Source organism: Hypanus sabinus, chromosome 8, assembly GCF_030144855.1.
Source record: "Hypanus sabinus isolate sHypSab1 chromosome 8, sHypSab1.hap1, whole genome shotgun sequence".
Classification (NCBI taxonomy): Eukaryota; Metazoa; Chordata; class Chondrichthyes; order Myliobatiformes; family Dasyatidae; genus Hypanus; species Hypanus sabinus.
In genome coordinates this window covers 105053317-105070867 of record NC_082713.1, presented here as the reverse complement: position 1 = coordinate 105070867, position 17551 = coordinate 105053317, and the positions used below count along the sequence as shown (strand labels likewise).

The 17551-nt window shown below is 39.8% G+C and overlaps 1 protein-coding gene across 2 annotated transcripts in view; it reads right to left on the bottom strand.

The window, feature by feature from the left end:
- The window catches only part of mon2 (MON2 homolog, regulator of endosome-to-Golgi trafficking), a 177763-nt gene that overhangs the window by 61540 nt on the left and 98672 nt on the right, over nt 1-17551 (bottom strand). For both annotated transcript variants that reach the window (XM_059977529.1, XM_059977528.1), the window contains exons 13-14: nt 15472-15553; nt 4554-4732 (exon numbers count right to left, since the gene is read on the bottom strand). In XM_059977529.1, the coding sequence (XP_059833512.1) occupies nt 4554-4732; nt 15472-15553 (261 nt within the window). The remainder of the gene's footprint in view (nt 1-4553; nt 4733-15471; nt 15554-17551) is intronic.

Sequence of the window (17551 nt, the reverse complement as noted above, 5' to 3'; positions counted from 1 at the left end):
GCAGGTGGGGACCACGCACTGCTGGAGTGAGAGGTTGAAGACAACTGTGAAGACATCAGCCAGTTGGTCGGCTCAGGTCTTCAGTACTCGTCCACTCATCTGACATGTTGAGTACTTTACTGTTATCTTGAGACTTTATTTGTATAAATAAAAACATTGTTTCTTTTAAAAGTTTGGCACTTGTCTTGTAACTTCTCCTAAAGGTACTGACTTGTAAGGGGAAAACATCAGATACAAGAATTATCCTTTGCGATTTCACTGGTGTGATCCGAACCTCAAGTTTGCGTCAGTTATTTAACAGAAGTGATTAATGCAATTCTGTCCCTATCTGACATCCAACAATAAACAGCTTCAAAAACAGTCCCTGGAAGAATTCCAGACCATTTTTCCTATCCTAGCCCAGGTACAGAGGGTTACTGTAGCTTCTGACCAATTAAAGTGGTCACTATTTTGATATCCAAGAGGCAATGATGGGAGTTTGCAAGTCTCTAAGATACTGTGGTTCATAATTTAAGGTGGGGGGTTATATGGGAGGCAGGGTTTAAGGGTCGGCACAACTTTGTCGGCCAAAGGGCCTGTACTGTGCTGTACTATTCTATGTTCTATAACAAGACAACTGACTGAAAGAAATCATTCCCAACTATTTGAAGGAAGTTTATATTGCTTGGAACAGCAATTGATTCTTAGTTTTTTTATATAAACAAAAGCAATATATCAAAAGGATCTGACTTTTACATATTGGTTTTAATACCAGAACCTACAGTCCAAAAAAAACGTTAAATATAAGCACAAGACGTGGTGAAGAGTCCTGGCCTGAAACGTCGACTGTTTATTCCTCTCCATAGATGCTGCCTGACTTGCTGAGTCCTCCAGCATTTTGTATGTGTTGTTAAATATAAAACTTTCTTTGATGCTCTGGGTGGTGGGGTGGAGATATCCTCTACCAAAGCCACTTCTTCCCCTCCGCTACTCTGAAGGTCATCCTGGGGCAAAGTGTAGCACCTGTTTAAACCTCTCCCAATCCGCTGCTCAGGGTCACGTGAAGCCATGGGAGCCGGTGATGGATGGTTGTATGAGCAGCCAGTGCATTTCACAAGTCCTGGTTATGGAGACAATTTCTGAAGAGGATTGATAATGGCTGGCATCATCCATCTTGTAAAGTCATTGCCCAGAAGACGGCAATAGCAAATCACTTCTGTAAAAAATCTGTCAAGAATACTCATGGTCATGTAAAGACCATGATCACCCATTTCATACGGCACGGCACGTAACAAACAAATCTTTAATGCCATCACTCAATGTTACACATTGTAGTTTATGGAACTGAGAACATTTATAAAAGTAGCAATGAATGTGCAACATATCTTTAACTCCAGAGGATAGGATTGGGCAGAATAGCAGCTCAGCATGGATTCGATGGGTCAAAGAGCCTGTTTCTGTGTTGTACTTTTCTACAGCTCTATGAAAGCTCCTTGCCTTTAAAAGTGCCTAGAAAATATATTCTGCAATACAAATTCTGATCTCAACTTGGGTTCCTACTAATATGAGTTACTTGGCATGGGTTTTGAATCATGCTGCATTCTAGTTCATTAGATCCTATTGGTGGTCCATTACAATAACAACAAAACTATTATCAATGTGTGAGAATGAGCACCCTTCAAATACTTGAGGGAACCCCTAAAGCTCTTATAGCTTAATATCAGTCCCAAGTATCACATTCAGTAAGAACATGAAAATTTAGAAATGATTCGTTGTCTGTAAAGGGAATACTGCACAGACTTAATTCAGTGATTATAGGATTTTAAACTGCTGAGAAATAGGCATAAAATAGCTTAGTGAAAATTTTATGAGAGGTTTTGAGGCAAATTGAATACAGTAGATATGGAGAAAACTGTTGTCCCTCTGTGAGGAAATTCACATTAAAAAGGCATATTAAAATTTCACAAAGTATATTGGTAAGACTTTTATCCACACAAGCAATACAGCAATTTCTTGATTTACAAACATCTGATTTACACATTTTTGCTCTAACTGCAAGACTTTGAAGCTATGTGTCATTGATTTACAAGGCTATTAATTTGCTACAATGTTCAAAATGTATTGCACTTATCCGCTTCAATTAAAAACAAAATCACTTAACGTGAGGATTTCCAGGAGTACATCCCTTTTATATATGGAAAAATGGTTGTGGGGGAAATCTTTTCTCTCTGAAAAACCTATCCTACCATACACCCCTTACAAAAGGAGAAGGAGGCTAGAACAACTGAAATTTCCCTGCTTGGGAAGACAGACTTTGAGGGGTGAGGGATATGAAACTAGCAAATGGGATACACAAAGGTCAGAATGAATGACAGATAGACAAACTCAAAAGCTGAGAGGTCTACTCTCACTCTCAAGATCAACTCCACCCCTGCTCATCAACTTCATTCACTCATACCAAAAGCTTCAGAACTACATAACAATCGCAACAATGATTTACTTTATTGAAAAAAAATGATCATTGAAAAATCACCATATATTATCTTGTTTTAACTATAACTGAAATTCATTCCATATGAAGTTATCAGAAACAAGATTTTTAACAAAATTAGTGAAAATGGTACATCAGGCTTTAGTACAACAGTTAACCATATACAATAGTATGCAAAAGTTTGGGCACCCCGGTCAAAATTTCTGTTACTATGAATAGTTAAGCGAGTAAAAGATTACCTGATTTTCAAAAGGCATAAAGTTAAAGATGACTCATTTCTTTAATAATTTAAGCAAGACTACTTTTTTTATTTCCATCTTCTACAGTTTCAAAATAACAAAAAGGGAAAAGGGCCCAAAGCAAAAGTTTGGGCACCCTGCATGGTCAGTACTTAGTAACACCCACTTTGGCAAGTATCACAGCTTGTAAATGTTTTCTGTAGCCAGCCAAGAGTCTTTCAATTCTTGTTTGGGGGATTTTTGCCCATTCTTCCTTACAAAAGGCTTCTAGTTCTGTGAGATTCTTGGGCTGTCTTGTATGCATGGCTCTTTTGAGGTCTATCCACAGATTTTTGATGATGTTTAGGTCGGGGCACTGTGAGGGCCATGGCAAAACCTTCAGCTTGCGCCTCTTGAGGTAGTCCATTGTGGACTTTGAGGTGTGTTTAGGATCATTTTTTAGGATTTTTCCCTACTGCGGTCACTTTGCTGAACAGTTAACTGCCGGTTAACTATTGGCTAACTATTACTTGGATTGCACTACCTGTATGTATAATCTATATTTTCATTTATATTTATCATTATTATTGTTATGAGCAGAGAGACAACATCTGCCGGAAGTAAATTCCTTGTATGTGCACAGGTACTTGGTGATTAAAGTCTGATTCTGATTATCCTGTTGTAGAAGCCATCCTCTTTTCATCTTCAGCCTTTTTTTTTGTTTGTGTTTTCTTTTTACAGACAGTGTGATGTTTGCTTCCAGAATTTGCTGGTATTTAATTGAATTCATTCTTCCCTCTACCAGTGAAATATTCCCCGTGCCACTGGCTGCAACACAAGCCCAAAGCATGATCGATCCACCCCCGTGCTTAACAGTTGGAGAGGTGTTCTTTTCATGAAATTCTGCACCCTTTTTTCTCCAAACATACCTTTGCTCATTATGGCCAAAAAGTTCTATTTTAACTTCATCAGTCCATAGGACTTGTTTCCAAAATGCATCAGGCTTGTTTAGATGTTCCTTTGCAAACTTCTGACGTTGAATTTTGTGGTGAGGACGCAGGAAAGGTTTTCTTCTGATGACTCTTCCATGAAGGTCATATTTCTGCAGGTGTCACTGCAGAACAGTGCACCACCACTCCAGAGTCTGCTAAATCTTCCTGAAGGTCTTTTGCAGTCAAACAGGGGTTTTGATTTGCTTTTCTAGCAATCCTATGAGCAGTTCTCTCGGAAAGTTTTCCTGGTCTTCCAGACCTCAACCATCCCTGTTAACTGCCATTTCTTAATTACATTATGAACTGAGGAAATGGCTACCTAAAAACTCTTTGCTATCTTCTTTTAGCCTTCTCCTGCTTTGTGGGCATCATTTATTTTAATTTTCAGAGTGCTAGGCAGCTGCTTAGAGGAGCCCATGGCTGCTGATTGTTGGGACAAGGTTTAAGGAGTCAGGGTATATATAAAGCTTTGAAATCTGCATCAGCTGGCCTTTCCTAACGATGACGTGAACAAGCCATAGCCCTAACAAGCTAATTAAAGTCTGAGACCTTGATAAAAGTTATCCGAGAGCTCAAATCTCCTGGGGTGCCCAAACCTTTGCATGGTGCTCCTTTCCTTTTTTTCCACTCTAAAATTGTACAAAACAAAAATAATATAAATGTTGAAAAGCATGTTTCATCTTTAACTTTATGACTTTTGGAGATCAGTTCATCTTCTACTCACTTAACTATTCACAGTAACAGAAATTTTGACCGGGGTGCCCAAACTTTTGCATGCCACTGTAACTGCTAACTAAAAATACAAAATCCTGCTGATGTGAATGCTTTCAATTCTTTACTCACTTGAAACATGCAAACATAAAAACAACTCACTTTTATGAAAGCCACCAGAAGAACTATTCAGCACTGTCAGAGCATAATGTGGGGGTAGTGAGGCTTTGCAAACGGCCGTGATGAAGGCATCTCTTGGAGTAATGAGACTCAATTTGCCACAGAGGGATGCCATGGTCATTTCTGCTTTCAAGATGTTTTCCGAGGCAGTTTCGTCAGTACTGTAAAAACAAATAAGCTATGAATTGCAGTGAACAATTACCACATTGTAATACAACAGACAAAGCAACAAATAAAACTTAATTTCCCCACACATTCTGAATATAGGAATTACCAAGTTTCAACTCAGTTAATTTTGCAAGGACTTTTTAATATTTTCTTTTTTTTTGGTACAAAGCAAAGTTTCAAGATGATTGCTGATATCCAGTTGGTAAGTGAACTGGTCTTTGTAAAGTGTCCTGTGATTAGGCTACACACACAAAATGTTGGTGGAACACAGCAGGCCAGGCAGCATCTATAGGAAGAAGCTGTGATTAGGCTAGGTGTGTTGCTAGGTGGTGCAGCTCTTTTTGCCAGAAGAGAGACACAGAGAGCTTATGTAGGTATTACTTGCAACTTGTCATTGTGAAAATACTGAACATCTACCTTGCTTCTGCTGAAAAGTCAGATCAACTTCTACCATCAAAATTTACCTTGTGAATGTAATTCCTGGAATTCCACAGATTCCAATACTTTAAGCAGTGCAAAAATTGTGTCACAACATTTTATTTACAATGCATAAGACATCAGATCTGAAAAATTCCAGGAGTCACTTTCACAAGATAAATTCTGAAGGTAGAAATTCAATTGCTTAAAAATGAGATCTCTGATAGTGTAGACAATTGGGTGAGAAGAAAAACAGAGTGAAAAGAGATAGGTTTCTATTTTCTTATTAAGTTATTCTCAATTTTCCAGCCAGCGTGGCTAAACAATTCTGAACTACTTGAATAGCACAAGCTGTCACCAAACAAATTAAATTATAAATGCAAAAGAATCTGCAGCTGCTGGAAATCTTGAGCAACACACACAAAACGCTGGAGGTGCTCAACAGATCTGGCAACATCAGGACTGGAAACGAAGACTGGTAATTCTTTCATAGAACTTGCTGAGTTCCAGCAGCATTTTGTGCATGCTCAATGTAGTTAAATTGCTCAGATTCAGAAAACATACATGCTACTTTATGATGTGGTACAGAATCACCCAGTTCAGGAAGGTGTTCAGTTTTATATGACTGGTAAGTCAATGTCAGTTGAATGGGAATGGGAGACTCTCACTTGGCCTCAGTACATTTCCTTAAACTCAATAGCTTGCTAGATCATTTCAGAAGTTAGTTAAAAAATGAACCACATCACTATGGGGTATTGGAGTCACATTGGCTAGACAGGAAGGATGATGAACCTGATGATTTTTTTTTAAATCTGGCCGATTCAAGGCAACCAAAGATGACACTGGCATTTAATTATTTAATTCATATCATCCAGTTTTCATAGTGGGATTCAAACATCACAGTGGGGTGAGAAAAAACTGCGATTAAATTTCAGTGGAACATTACCAAGATTCAGTTTGAGCCTTGATGTTTTATTCATAAACATTTAATGTCTATAAGAGTAGCCATAGGCAGATTTACAACGTCTGGAACAAAACTCAAGGATGAATTGCTTTCCTGAGATGAAAACAGACAGCAAAAGCCTGAAAAGTTTAAGACCAGGCTTAAGAGGGAAATCAGGAGGGCAAATAGAATCAGAATTAGTTTATTAATAAAGCCTATGAAATTGATTTAGCAGCCAGGATTAAAGATAATCCCAAGGAGTTCTTTAATTATATTAACAATGAAGGGTGACATGGCCCTCTTAATGACCATCAGGGCTGCCAAGTAATCGGTGAGGCTGCACATGCAGTATTGTGTACAGTTTTGGTTACCTTTTTACAGGAGAGGCATGGTCAAACTGGAAAAGGTGCGGAAAAGATTTACGACAAGGTTGCCGGAACTAGAGGGCCTGCGTTACAGTGGTGGGTGGCCATGTTGGATCTTTCTTCACTGCTGCATAGGAGAATGAGGGATGAGGAGTATGGGATGAGCCTCTTTTCCCCAGGTTTGGAGAATCCATAACTACAGGGCATAGATACCAGGTAAGAGGGGAGCGATTTAAGAGAGACCTGAAAGGTAACTTCTTTACACATAAGGTAATGAGTAGCTAGAATGAGCTGCCAGAGGAAGTGTTTGAAGCAGGTATAATTGCAACATTTAGGAGGCATTTTGATGCCACCACACGTACGTGGTGTGGAGGGGCCTGGAGGGTTATGGGATGAACGTGGGTTACTACTGTAGGACAAGCAGGGAGGGTGCTGTGGTTGTTGCAGACTACTTGGGCCCAAAGACTGGTTCCCATGTTGTATTACTCTAACCATCTGGGTTCCATTCACTTGATGGTACGGACTACTGAAAAACTGTAAGGGTGAACCGAACAGGAGGAGGAGCAGCTTAGGAGAATCAATGGCGGCTAATGGCAACTCCTTTGCTTGCATCTTTGGAAACAGCTCTATTTCTATCTTTAATATCTCTATTTTTCCCTTTCAGGGTTCACACATTGACTACAGTTCTTTGCGGGAATGGGTCCCGCTCTTGGAGTTTCATGACTGGCCATTATTTGGCACGCCAAGGGGATGGCCTAAGATCTTCACTTGCCTTCGGAGGCCTAAGTTTCATGGCTCTGGAGATGGGGGGGATTGGAGGTCAGTGTCCGGGCACGAGAATGGTGTGTCGTGGGAGTCGGAAGATCTAAGGCTGTGTACCTGGAGACCGGAGATCTTTGGGCACAGAGCTCGGAAAAAGCGACGGACTTTTAACACCATAAACCAGCGAGTTGCTTGTTATGTCTCCCCTCTTGCTGTGAAACAGAGACACCGCTTTCTCCTTTATTAGGGAGAGAGAGCCTGTGGTATGTTGAATAACTGGTGATTGAGTAGTCTTTGGAGTACTGCAAGTTTATATCTTTGCTGTTGCTTTACTCTATGCTTGAGTGCTCAGTGGTGGTGGGTGCCGATGCTGCTTTTTGCTGGGGGGGGGGGGGAAGATCATTGCTTGCTGCCACTTATGCGTGGGAGAGAGGGAGCTGGAGGAGACTTTGCGGTTCTAACACTTAACTGTTATTTATTTTATGGGGCACTCTGTTTTTCATGGATGGCTGTGAAGAACAAGCATTTCAGGATGTATATTGTATACATTAAATGTACCTTTGAAACTTAGGTCTGGTGAAGGCAGTAAAACCACTGGCTGGTTCAAAGACTATCTCTTACGCTAACAGAACTGGAAACATCAGTGATCACAGCAGGGGAAAGGAAAGCTAATCTACATACAATACCTTAATTTAAGAGTAGTTCTATTTTTGAATAGATGTTTAAAAGTGAACTAAAGAAACGTCAAATTGACACAAATGGTGTAATGTCCACATTCTATTACCAAAGCCAATTTTGGCCTTTTCCTCCCCATCCCTTACATAAGATTCAGAAACCTACCTACCAATATTTTGCATAAATGGTCAATCTTCACTCATGGAATCTTTTACTAAACAGGAACAATCGCTTAATCCTGCAGGCATCACACGCGTAACTGCTCTAGCTCTTAGCCACTGCTTACGTGTTTGTGCAGTGTAGATCTGAGGCGAATGCATTGGAATATCCAAGTACAATATTCTTTGAGAACTATTTTAATCTATCTGCCATAAAACCTAGAGAGCTGGTGGATTTAGGCACTGATGATCTTTCAAAAATCTGATTCTAAGTGATGCCTTGAACATTTTGAAGAGAAATAGGAAACTTAAATGAAAAATCTCATTGTATATTGAGACAGGAAGCCTCTATAAAATCACTTCGGTTGAGGAAAATGCTAAGAGGCACACGTGCAATACTGATGCAAAACTTGACTGCACCTCTGGAGGGTGCCACTCAGCCATAGGAACTGTCATTCTAAACAGAAGCATGCACTCAAATAAGGGTAACACCAGCTGGAACTGAGTTCAATATCAGCCCACAGCCTATTACAGTTAAAATTCATTTCTGTAACTTTGCACTGTGCCAGCATAGCAATCTTCTCATTTTATTTGAACTTTAACTCTACTGAAAACCAGTACAGGCAGTCCTGGGTTAGATACACATTCTGTTGCATAAGCCAATTTCTCTATCAGTCAGAAATGTCCCTTTTCTAAAGCTGTTCATAACATTCAGCCTATGTACACTTGCTATAATTCATTTCATTGAATAATCAACCTTACTAAAAATTAAAGTCATGAAATATATATACACTGTGTTTCCATAATGACTACAATGAAACATTTTTCTGAAAATTGTTTTAAAAATATGCATGAGAATTTACATAAAGTTGGATTTTGCAGATCTAAGGAGCCCCTGTACTAGATATATTTTGAGCTTCAATTTGTCAATATTTGGACAGTGGAGGATGGATAAGGAAAACAAAGGGATAGATAAAATAAAAATGTACACACAGCACGTGCACACATTAGTCTATACTGAAAACCATAAAAATAACTTGTACATTTACATAAAACCTTTCACAACTATTAAACATGATTTGACAAGTTTTTTCCCCATGCTGTATTAACTTTCTGACTTTGTGACATTCATTTAGTTTTAATGCACAAAACAGTAGTCAATTTATGTACAATGGTGTCCCATGATCTGCAATGTGACAAAAACCTCAATCTATTATTGATAAGAAATGTTGAAAGATCAGGATTAGCCAAAACACCAGGAGTGAACTTCCCAGCTTTTCAGAATCAGATTTATCACCGCCAACATAAGCAAAGAAATTATTTGTTTGATAGCTGTACAGTGAAATACATAAACATACTGTAAGTTACAATCAGAACTACAAGTAAATAAAAAAATAATGAAGAGTGAACTAGCAAGGTAGCATTCATGGGCCATTCAGAAATCTAATGACAGAAGGGAAGAAGTTGTTCTTAAAAAAATTTGAGTGTGAATCTTCACTTTTTTGAGGCATCGCCTTTTGAAGATATTTTCAAAATTAATACCATGATATCTTCTACATCCACGATGAGGCTCTTGTCAGTAGGCTGCAATCAGCATGATAGATCATTTATTGGTCACAAAGTTTAAAAAGAGCTCTGGGCTTTTGGTTGCAATCAGTACAGGACCGATAAAAAGTGACATGTAAGCAGAGCGGCCATTTTGTGAGTACACAGTGTTAGAGTGGCTAGGCTTTGGCTCAACAAGCTTAAGCAAGCACAGACAGGGATTCTAAATGAATGAGTTTCTAGTAATTATTTTTCTGTTAGTACCCACTAGGGCAGGCCCAGATTTTATAGTATATCCCACATGTGAGGTGTGGGAACTCTGGGAGACCTCCAGTCTCCCTGGCAAATACAGTTGCAAGAAACAGTTAGTGAACCCTTTGCAATTACTTGCTTTTCTGCATTAATTACTCATAAAATATGTTCTGATCTTCATCTAAATCACCATAATAGACAAACATAATATGTCTAAACGAATAACACACAAACAATTGTACTTTTCATGTCCTAACCAAACACATTATTTAATCATTCATGGTACAGGCTGGAAAATGTATCGAACTCTTGTATCTAACAACTGGTAGAACTTCCTTTAGCAGCAATAACCTCTACCAAACATTTCCTGTAGCTGCTGATCAGACTTAGACCATTCCTCCATACAAAACTGTTTCAATTCATCAATATTTCTGGGATATCTTGCATGAACAGGCAATGCCACAACATCTGATTTGGGTTAAGGTCTGAACTCTACTCGGCCGTACCAAAACACAAATTTTCTTCTTTTTGCACCATTCTGTTGATTTTGGATCATTGTCTTGTTGCATCATCCAACTTCTATTAAGCTTCTGGTGACAGAACGCAATTATGACATTCTCCTGCAAAATGTCTTAATACAATTTTGAATTCATTGTTCCCTCAACGATTGCAAGCTATCCAGGGCCTGCGGCAGCAAAGCAGCTCCAAACCATGATGCTCCTTCCACCATGCTTCACAGTTGGGATGAGATTTTGGTGTTGGTGTGCCGTGCCCTTTTCCTCCATAACAGTGTGCATTTCTGCCAAAAAAGTTCAGCTTTTGCCTCATCTGTCCACAGACCATTGTCCCAGAAGCCTTGTGGAACATCCGGGTGGTCTTTTGCAAACCTGAGACTTGTAGCAATATTTTTTTTTGGAGAGCAGTGCTTTCCTCCATGGTGTCATTCCATGAACACCATTTTTGTTCAGTGTTTTTCTTATAGTGGACACCGGAACAGACTTCTGCAAGTCTCTTCCTTGGGTTCTTTCTCACCTCCTTTAGCATTGCACGTTGTGTTTTTGGTGGCCCTAGGGAGAATAGCAACTGTACCTATTTCCTCCATTTGAAGACAAATTCTCTTACTGTGGACTAATGAACACTCAGGCCTTTAGAAATGCTTTTAAACACAAAGTACACTGTAGATGCTGTGGTCCTGACGAAGGGTCTCGGCCTGAAACGTTGACTGCTCGTTTCAACAGATGCTGCCCAACCTGCTGAGTTCATCTAGAAATGCTTTTGCAGCCTTTTCCAGATTCATGCATCTTTACAATTTTTCTCACAAAGTCCTCTGTCAATTGTTTTGATAAAAGCAGGGTGCATTTTTTGAGAAGAGCACTCTGTCAGTAACCTGACTTTGTGTGTCTTTTTTATCCGAAGGTGTAGAATCCTTGTGGGTGAAGTTCAGAAACTGCAAGGGTAAAAGGACCCTGATGGGAGTTATATGTAGGCCACCAAACAGTACCCAGGTAATGGGCTACAATTACAACAGGAGATAGAAAATGCATGTCAAAAGGGCAATGTTACAATAGTCATGGGGGACTTCAATATGCAATTTGATTAGGGCAATCAGGTTGGTGCTGGTCCCAAGGGAAAGAATTTGTAGGAAGCCTACATGATGGCTTTTTAATGCAGCTTGTAGTTAAGCCAACCAAGGGAATGGCAATTCTGGATTGGGTGTTCTGTAATGACCCAGATTTGATTAGAGAGCTTAAGGTAAAGGAAGCAGTGATAATAATGATAGAAATCACTCTGCAGTTTGAGAAGAAGCTAAAATTGGATGTATCAGTACTACAGTGGAGTAAAGGGAATTACAGAGGTATGAGAGAGGAGCTGACCAAAGTTGATTGGAAGAGGAAAATAGCAGGGATGATGGCAGAGCAGCAATGGCTTGTGTTTCTGGGAAAATTCAGAAGGTGCAGGAAAGGTATATTCCAAAGATGAAGTAGTATTCTAAAGGGAGGACAACGCAACCATGGGTGACAAGGAAAAATAATATGAAGGTAAGCTAATATAAAAAAATACAAGTATATAAAGAGTAAAAGGGAGGTGAGAGTGGATATCAGACGCTGAAGTGGTAGTAATGAGGGACAAAGAAATGGTGGAGGAACTTAATAAGTATTTTGTGTCAGTCTTCACTGTGGAAGACACTGACAGAATGCCAGAAATTCGAGTGTGTCTGGGGCAGAAGCAACTGCTATTGCTATTACTAAGGAGAAGGTGCTTGGGAAGCTAACAGGTCTGAAGGTAGGTAAGTCAACTGGACCAAATGGACTACACCCCTGGGTTCTAAAAGAGGTAGCTGAAGAGATTGTGGAGGCATTGCTAAATGATCTTTCAAGAATCACTAAATTCTGGAATGGTTCCTGAAGACCGAGAAATTGCAAATGTCACTCCATTCTTCAAGAAAGGAGAGAGGCAGAAGAAAGGAAATTATAAGCCAGTTAGCTTGACTTCAGTGGTTGGAAAGATGTTGGAGTCTATTATTAAAGATGAGGTTTTGGAGTACTTGATGACAGATGATAAAAATATGCCAAAGTCAGCATGATTTTCAAAACATCAGATCTTGCCTGACAAATATTTTGGAATTCTTTGAGAAAATAAAAAGCAGGATAGACCAAGGAAAGTCAGTGGATGTTGTTTATTTGGATTTTATGAAGGCCTTTGAAAAGGTGCTGTACATGAGGCTACTAAACAAGATTCAAGATTGAAGTACATTTGTTATCAAAGAATGTGTAAGTTATACAACCTTGAGATTTGTCCGCTACTAGGCAGCCACAAAGCAAGAAACCTGAAAGCAACCAATTTAAAAAAAAGGACCAACACCCAATGCACAGAAAAAGAGGGAAAGAAAATAAATCATGCAAACAATAGAAGCAAGCACAGTATTCTGAACCAAACTTGAGTCCTTAGATCCGAATCCCAGGAGCAGCCCAGAGGAGGCCAAAGCTTCAGTTTCAGTTCTCACGGTGTAAATCACAGCAAAACTTGCGGACGTGCAGCACAGCCTCAGCGTCGCGGAGAGAGGTGTGAACATTGTGGGAGAGCAAGCAGAATTGGCCCAACTCTCACCTGCAGACCTGACAACCTGCCTTTCCAGTCTGTCTAGACTGGCGTTTAAATTGTTAAAACAGCGGATTGTGCCTCACTTTAGGACCTGGGCCGCAAAAGCGAAATGCTCTGGGCCTAGCCCACACCGCCCAGCTCAAAGCCAGTCTCGACCTTTCCAAATCAGCTTGGCGCTTAGAGCGATCCATCCTTGCCCCCAGTTTAGTTGGAGCCCATGGTATTACAGGAAAGATGTTAAGATGAACAGAACATTGCTGACAGGAGGCAAATAGTGGGAATAAAGCAGGCTTTTTCTGGTTGGCTTCCGGTGACCAGTGGTGTGCTGCAGGGTAGAGTGTTGGGACCGCTTCTTTTCACATTATATATCAATCATTTGGATGAATGAATTGAAGGCTTTGTTGCCATGCTTGCAGATGATATGAAGATAGGTGGAGGGGAAAGTAGGACTGAAGGAGGATGCTTGCAGAAGGAATTAGACAGATAGGGGGAATGGGCAAAGAAGTGGCAGATGGAATCTAGTGTACGGTCATGTACTCAGGCAGTAGGAATAATGGCATGGACTATTTTCTAAATGAGGAGAAAATTTAAAAATCAGAGATGCAAAGGAATTTTGGAGTCCTCATGCAGAATTCCATAACTTGTAGGTTGAGTTGGTGGTAAAGAAGGCAAATGCAATGCATTCATCTTGAGAGGACTAGAATTCAAAAGCATGGATAAATAATGCTGAGGCTCTATAGCGCATTGGTCAGACTGCGCAGAGTATTGCGAGGAGTTTTGGACCCCTTATCTAACAAAGGATGTGCAAATAGTGAGAGTGCCCAGAACAGGATCATGAGAATGATCCCAGGAGTGAAAGGGTTAACAGCTTAAGAGTGTTTGATGGCTCTGGACCTAGAAGGTGGTTGCTGGAGCCTAGAAGAATGAGACTGAAACCTATTGAATATTGAAAGGCCAAGACAGAGTGGATGTGGAGAGGATATTTCCTATAGTGGAGGAGTCTAGGACTTGGGGGGCACAGCCTCAGAATTGAGGGACGCCCATTTAGAACAGAGATAAGGAAAACATTTCTTTACCCAGAGGGTGGTGAATCTGTGAAATTCATTGCCACAGATGGCTGTGCAGACCAAGTCATTGGGGATATTTAAGGCAGAGGTTGATAGGTTCTTGATTCAACAGGACATCAAAGGTTATGGGGAAAAGACAGGAGAATGGGGTGGAGAGGGATAATAAATCAGCCTTGATGGAATAGTGAAACGGACTCGAAGGGCTGAACAGACCAACTCTGTTCCTGTGTGTTATTTTTCTTATGGTCTGACGAGGTGTTTTCACTCTCCAAGAGCCCACACGTACTACTGCAACCTTACTTAGTAATGCGTTCTCTCCACCTAGAAAGAATTTACGCAAACTAATCTCACTTCCCAGCTTTCAGCCTGACATCTTGAAAGTGGCGGAACCCAGGTACTTTACTTCTGACACACATAACTGTTAACCCTTTCGGTGGAATGCCAGACATCCATTAACTTATGGAATGAATTACCTTTTACTCAATATCCTTTAACAACCAACTGTAGTTTTAAATCTATGTTGCATAACCATTAAATTTTCTCTTAGGAATATGTACTTGGGACTAAAGTGCCTGCTGTCAAGTTTTAGAATTTCAGACTGAGAGACCTATTTTCTTTCAAAACCAATTTTGACTCAAGGTCCTTTAACCATTCAGAATAACAAAGTTTAATTTCATATGAAGATATCAGGCAAGTTGGTTTTACAACCACAATGCACCTATACGCCAACCCAGAACATCAACTGTCCATTTCCTTCTTCAGCAGCTGCTTGACCCACTGAGCTCCTGCAAGCAGCTCAGTTTTATTTTTGCCCCAGGTTCCAGTGTCCGTAGTCTCTGTGTCTCCATCTCGAAATTGCAAATGCTTTTGGGCGCCACGGTAGCAAAGCAGTTGGTTAGTGTGATGCTATTAAAGCTCGGGGCATTCGGGAGTCTGCAGTTCAATTCCGGTGCTATTCTATAAGCGGTCTCAAGGAATGTGTGCGTTTTCCCGGAGTGCTTTGGTTTTTTCCCACTGTCACCAAGACTCTAAACTGATATTATGACCTAGAGCCTCATTCTCAAGGACTTGATACAATTTATGTTCTCTGTGTTATTTTTTATTTGCAGTTTGTCTTTTTTTGCATAGTCGCTGTCAGACTGCTTATGTAGTTTTTTGTAAATTCTACTGCATTTCCATTTTCCCTGTAAATGAATTTCAAGGTAGTATATATAACACACATGTAACTTTGATAATAAGTTTAATTTAAACTTCAAAAAAGGATATTCATGAAGAAACTTTGGTCCAGATGTGACAAATTTTGATATCAGAAATCACTTCACTTTTTTGCTTGATAGCAAATAAGTTTTATGGAGAGTTGCCATGAACCCTTAGATAGTTTTAGTTCAGTCTATTAACTGCAAAAATAAGAGTCATGTAGGGATAGAAAGATTCATTAGTATTTACCTGGCATCCAGCAACAGTGAAAGAGCTGCGAGAAGACCACACCAGCAAGCACCAACCATCTCCTCCCACACGGCTCGAGAAACTGAGAAAAACCATGGAGAGGGGAACTTTGGACTGGGTATTATTTTCATGAATTGACCTTTTAAATTTTTTAGTGTATCAATTTATAAATTAACAAATGGAATCAAGAGAAGCAAATAAGAAAATATGTTTACAGAGGCAATGGGCTGAGTTGTTTTAATTTACTGTGTACTTTTCTATGTTGCCTTGAGTTGGCTTACTAAGCTAGGGACACAAAGTATTCAGATTATGTTTACAACAGATTGATACAAAATGCCAGAGCAAATGATTGCCTTATGAATCCTTAAATAGTTAATGACAATTTGCTTTGGTTTATCTTCTATCTTTCAAAAAATCTTTGTGTAACTAAATTTGGCTGGTTTACCTCTCATCCTTTCTCCTTCCATCACTCACTCTCCTATCAGATTTCTCCTTCAGCCCTTCACCTTTTCCACCTACTACCTCCCAACTTCTCACTTCATCCTCCCTCCCCCACTCACCTTGTCTCACCCATCACCTGTCAGCTTGCATTCCTTCCCCTCCCCCCACCTTTTTATTCTGGCTTCTGCCCCTTTCCTTTCCAGTCCTAATGAAGGGTCTTGACTGTTTATTCCCTTTCATAGAAGCCACCTGGCTTGCTAAGCTCCTCCAGCATTTTGTGTGTGTGTTTTTTTCCAGTTTTCCAGCACCTGCAGAATCTCTGTGTTTATAAATTTCTAACCACTGTATTTTTCCTCATAATAATTCCCTCTGGTAACAGATGACAATTATGAACCTTGACTGCAAGAATATCATAGAAATAGGTATTTTGGCCCAACTTTTGCCGACAAAGCTGTCTCTCTGAGCTAACATAATTCGCCTGTATTTGATCCTTATCCCTCTCAACCTTTCCTACCTATGAAGCTGTCTACATGTCTTTCAAGTTTTGATTTTTAAGAGATTGTATGAGTTCACTCAACACACACATAACTTGTGAGATTACTCTACAATCAGGGAACAAACTGATGGTTGAGTTTCCCCTGCACATTAGCTTAAGTCAGCTACCTCAGCACAAACTATTTGCTCTCAATGAAGAGAACAATCAATTGTTCCATACCAATTTTTTCACCTTCCCATTGCTTTCCTTCATGTTAAAAGTAAAACAAAATGGGTCACTGAAACTGGGAAATACTGCTGTGCTAACAACAGCAGACACAACTGTGATGACGTGACACAAGAGCACATGGGATCTGACAGCAGCTGTTTGCGATAACAGAGTGAATGGAGGATAATGATAGGAGGAAGTCTGTTGCTGAGTCACCCTTCTTGCTAGTTTCTTTTGCTGACTTGTACCTGAGAAAACAAACTGAAGATTCCAAAGTATCATTAATCTCCCTGTGCAAACATAAACCGAAATATTTACTTAAAAGGCAAAATACCTTACGTATTTGTTTGATTATAAGACCATAGGACATCGGAGCACATTTAGGCTTTCCAGAGCATTCACCATTCTTTGATCATAGCTGTTTTATTTTTCTCTCTCAATCCCATTGTCCTGCCTTCTTCCCATAACCTCCCCTACTAATCAAGAACCTACCATCCTTTGCTTTAAATATGCCCAAAGGATTTGCCTTCACAGCAGTCTGCGGCAATGAATTCCACAGAATCACCAACCACTGGCTAAAGAAATTCCTACTCATCTCTGTTCTAAAGGGACATCCTTGTATTCTGAGGGAATGTTCTCTGGTCCTAGACACTCTGACCAATGGAAACATCCTCTCCTCGTCCATTCTATCTAGGGCCTTCGGTAGGTTTCAATGAGTTCATCCCACCCCCATTCTTCTAAATACAGAGTAGAACACATTTCCTGTTAACATCTATTCTCCAAGACACTATAAATGATAGCATTACAAAATTACATGGTCATTAATATAAAGAAGAAAGTACCTTTAGCTAAAAATAAATGCAAAATATATATTGTAACCAAAATAGCAGAATTGCTACTGTAATAAAAGACACAAATATCCGAGACACAACTGCT